The 3988-nt window shown below is 41.2% G+C and overlaps 1 protein-coding gene across 3 annotated transcripts in view; it reads right to left on the bottom strand.

Moving 5' to 3' along the window:
• Positions 1-1453: 1453 nt before the first annotated feature.
• Positions 1454-3988, bottom strand: part of LOC142899919 (arrestin domain-containing protein 3-like) — a 5701-nt gene continuing 3166 nt past the window's right edge. For 2 of the 3 annotated variants that reach the window (XM_076043860.1, XM_076043862.1), the window contains exons 4-6: positions 3832-3928; positions 2955-3211; positions 1835-2795 (exon numbers count right to left, since the gene is read on the bottom strand). In XM_076043860.1, the coding sequence (XP_075899975.1) occupies positions 2205-2795; positions 2955-3211; positions 3832-3928 (945 nt within the window). In that variant the 3' untranslated portion in view covers positions 1835-2204. Of the gene's footprint in view, positions 1757-1834; positions 2796-2954; positions 3212-3831; positions 3929-3988 lie in introns of those variants that run through there. The other variant, XM_076043861.1, reaches the window with a different exon arrangement.

Genomic DNA, 3988 nt, shown 5'->3' with positions numbered 1-3988 from the left:
CTTCGGTCGATTTCCACAGGGGCGTTTCCAGGCATACAGACGTGCCGCCGCCCCCCGTTTAAAGTCTCTTGTGTACTTAGTCAGCGAAAAAAAAAATAAAATAATGTATACATATATCAGGAAAAGAAAAACGTCAATCAATATTTCAATACCAAATTTATTTGGACACCACGAGATTAATAGAAATTACCTTTGGCCTCTACAATTACAAGAGGTGCTCACAGTGGTGGCCACTTTAAGAACGAATGATTGTGTAACCTTTGTTTACGCAACACGTGTTGATGTTACATGCAGTACGCAATTGCATCAATCTCTGAAAGAGGTATCCGTATGTGTAGAAGTACTTATACAAATTAAATATTTAAACACGCTTTTTGTTTCCTGACGTGTATATACATTTTGGCTGACTTTAATGTTGTTGAGCTAGATACAATTCACTCGACACTTTTCTTTCTTTCATTTTCATTTTCAAATATTCAATTGCTACGACTGTCCCAGTGTCAGTGGCTTCTGCAGAGTGTAGTTTCTTGAAGTTGAAGCTCACCAAGACTTACCAGAGTACCTATTAAGACTGTTAGCTTGGCCTTGCCATGAGAATAAACTAAGATTTCTCCAGGAAGTTATCATATATTATTGGTCATTTTGCAGCAAAATACAAGTGGCCAAATAATATGTTACTTGTGGGGCGTTTGACAATATTTGACACCGGCACATGCTGAGCAGCATGCCAATGTTGTGTGCCACAAAGTTCAGTCGTCTGAGATGGAAGTTGTGATGTTGGCACCTGTGCATGAACACTACGTAGTTCCAAAAATGTGAATCGGAGCAAATATGTTGACTGAGGGGAATGGGAAGCAGAGCTTTTGGCCCAGCATATTCCAGTCCCGTGCGCCACTTAGCTGCCCATTGTCTGGTCTTATGGTTGTGAGGCTAGTTTGACTGTTGCCCACCTGGACAAATGATGTTGCCTGCTAGCAGGATAAAAGGGAAGGAAGGTTTTTCCAACTTGTCCGCTGACGTTTTAGCACCGTTGCAAAACAACTTAACACCTGCAGTAATTGTGTCACCATGTGTAATGGCCTTGGAGCCCACTAAGATGTGGGAGAAGTCAGGACATCGTAGACAGACTTGACGGTAAAGCCCATCCTGAATGCCTCCAACTCCCACAGCTCTTTCCAGGTGATCTTCCTCTTCTCAACAGCTTCCCCTGCCATCCACTGTCCTTGCTGTGCCTGTGCCACAGCTTCCGTGCGCCTTCCTGTTCCGCTTTGCGATGTACTTGCTGCATTACCAGCTCATGTCTCTGAGATGGCGAGGCCTTGGACGGTGTGCTGGCCCCCAGGCCAACATCACTCCTCCCCTCCTGCACTTGGTGTTACAATGTTACAATTGTTTTACACAAACACATTAACTAGAACAAGGTAAAAAAAAAAAATGGCTTACATCAGAAGTGCACATGGAAATTCTTTATTGGAATCTACAGAGCAAACACTGTTTACTAGAATTTGTCTAAGGATGCAACCACCATATGTAAGATATAGGTTGTTTACTTGTCTTGAACAAATATAAAAACAATTCAGCGATGTACAAATATAACTTGCTTGGAGGATTACATTAAGGCAATTTTTAGCTGTAGCACCAATGAAATGTACATCCCATGTCAACACGAATTTACAAAGCAGCAATTGAGATGCAAAAGGACAATGACATTGTCGAACCATTGAAATAAAGATCGTTCCAATTAAGGCAGACTTAAGTCAGTCTGGGCTTGTCACAAGTATTTGTTGAGCTCAGACACAATTAACCACATGCATGGACACACAGTCAGTGAGTGAAAGTGACATCTATTATTTCAATTTCACTCTTCAGATTGTAAAATGTAGGCAGTAAAAACAATATGTCTTAGTAGCGTTTGCTTTGGTTCTATTGTAAAACACTGCTTAAAAAAATCTTATATGGTATATGTTACCTCAATTTCTTTAACATAATTAAACATAAAAGAGAGGTAGATAGCTAAATGTAATTTCTGAAACACTGATATCTTGGACAGTTGAATTTAACAAGGCACATCAGATAGTATGTTTGGGTACTAGCTACTTGAGTAATCTGGATTTCAAAGCTGTGTAAACACATGAAACAATCTGTACAATAATTTTGTCATTTTTTGATAAATACATTTTAGAGCATAGCAGCAGGCACATCTGTTAGTTTGCATTTGAATTGTCAGAGGCAGGTTCTGGGAAAAGGAGGGAATACGATGGAGGAGGCTCATCCATCTGAGACAGGAAGTTGGTATCCATCAGTGCTACAGAGGGCTGGAAGTTGTATGAAGGAGCACTTGGGATGGGTGGAGAGAGTGTGGCGCTCTCTGGAGCAGTTGGAGGTGGGTGATACCCTGGCACACTCGGTGGAGGATGAAGCGTAGAGGACGGTGCTGTATATGGATCTCCATAGGAAGGCAGCTCCGGCGCTGGATTTCTCTGATAGGCTGGCTGAGCGGAGTACTGAGCGGGTGAATAGCTGTGGGCGCCATAGTATCCGTAAGGCTGGGTACCCATAGCTACTGTCGGACCATGCACGTTGTGAATGGGTGAGCCACCAAAAGCTTCTGTTGGAGAAGGACCCGTTGCCATTGCAAAGGAGGAAAAGTTGCTGTTGACTGGACCCCCAAAATTAGTGGATGGATAGGGTCCTCCAGGGCCACCAGGATGAAGGTTCGAAATGAGTTCTGGGTGACAAATAGTCACTGGAAACAAAACCACTGGATCGGAGGAAAAGCTGATATCCAGGTACACCTAGGACAAAAAATATTGAATCTTGATTTGTTCATGATGCTTCACATTAAAAAAACAAACAAAGAACTGTAACAAAGCGGCCTAATAATTAAAATGTTCACAAGTTAATAGTATTATTCAGCTATGTAGCTCGGTTATCGTACAATGTCATACACACACCTTCAAATGGTATTCCAATAAAAGAATTTCACAGTTGTTGATGGTAGGTACGACATCATGTGGAATTTTTATTGCACACTTGGCAGTCTTCTCCGTGTTGGGTCTCATGAGCTCGTCAACCTGCTTATAGATAACGTTGGTTTCATGTTTGGTATGGCCCTGGGCACGATACACCACATCCTGAATGAGACTAAATTTGGGCGCCATATCCCTGGATGAGGCATTGTTGATTTTTGCAACAACTGCCACAGTATCACCTAAAAAAAGAACATATATTATCATTATCAATCATTAATCGAGAATGAAGCAATGTTTTTAGCAGCGTGGTTTGGATGTATTTTCTATGCATGAAGAAAGTTTACAATAATTTAAAATTGTAATCATTTTTCTATAACCGCTTCTTCTGCACTCAGTGCCTCAGGGTGGAGTTACACCTCACATACCACAATACCATACCTAAGGGCAACTTTAGTCCTCTTTCGGGGTACCCAGAGAAACCCCATGCAGATACAGGTGAACAAACAAATTGCACAAAGAAAGATCTGACGTCCCGGGAATCTCTGGGTGTAATTGTTGTGAGGCGACAGTATTCACCACTCAACTTAAGAAGAACTAAAATCTTGGCCAAATAGTTAACTGCATAATTAGAACTACTCGCTTTACAAGTGTTTTGTGAAGATGCAAGCCTCACTTGGTCCCATGGTAACTAACCCTTTTTTTTTTTTTTTTTAAAATATAAATATTGGGATTCACTCCACTGATTTGAACTTTAGTCAACACTGCGATTGCTGAGTGCAGCATTGACAAAATTAGCAGTTTTTATTGGTTTTAATAATGGCAGATACATAAAGACCAGTGAAATGAGAAGTCTCACTACCTGGGGTGTAACCTTGCCTGTCTAAAATAACATCCATGTGGACATTTCCTTTTGAGAAAAAGCCCATCTCTTTGTCTGTCGAACCAACTTGGCGTGACTGGAAAGGAAGAACAAGGAAGAACAATGACTATATGCAGACTTTCATTATTCTGACAAT

The sequence above is a fragment of the Nelusetta ayraudi genome, unplaced genomic scaffold (assembly GCF_046127955.1).
Source record: "Nelusetta ayraudi isolate G7.1 ecotype Tasmania unplaced genomic scaffold, CSIRO-AGI_Nayr_v1 ptg000078l, whole genome shotgun sequence".
NCBI classification, from domain to species: Eukaryota; Metazoa; Chordata; class Actinopteri; order Tetraodontiformes; family Monacanthidae; genus Nelusetta; species Nelusetta ayraudi.
This window is presented reverse-complemented; position numbering and strand designations above follow the sequence as displayed.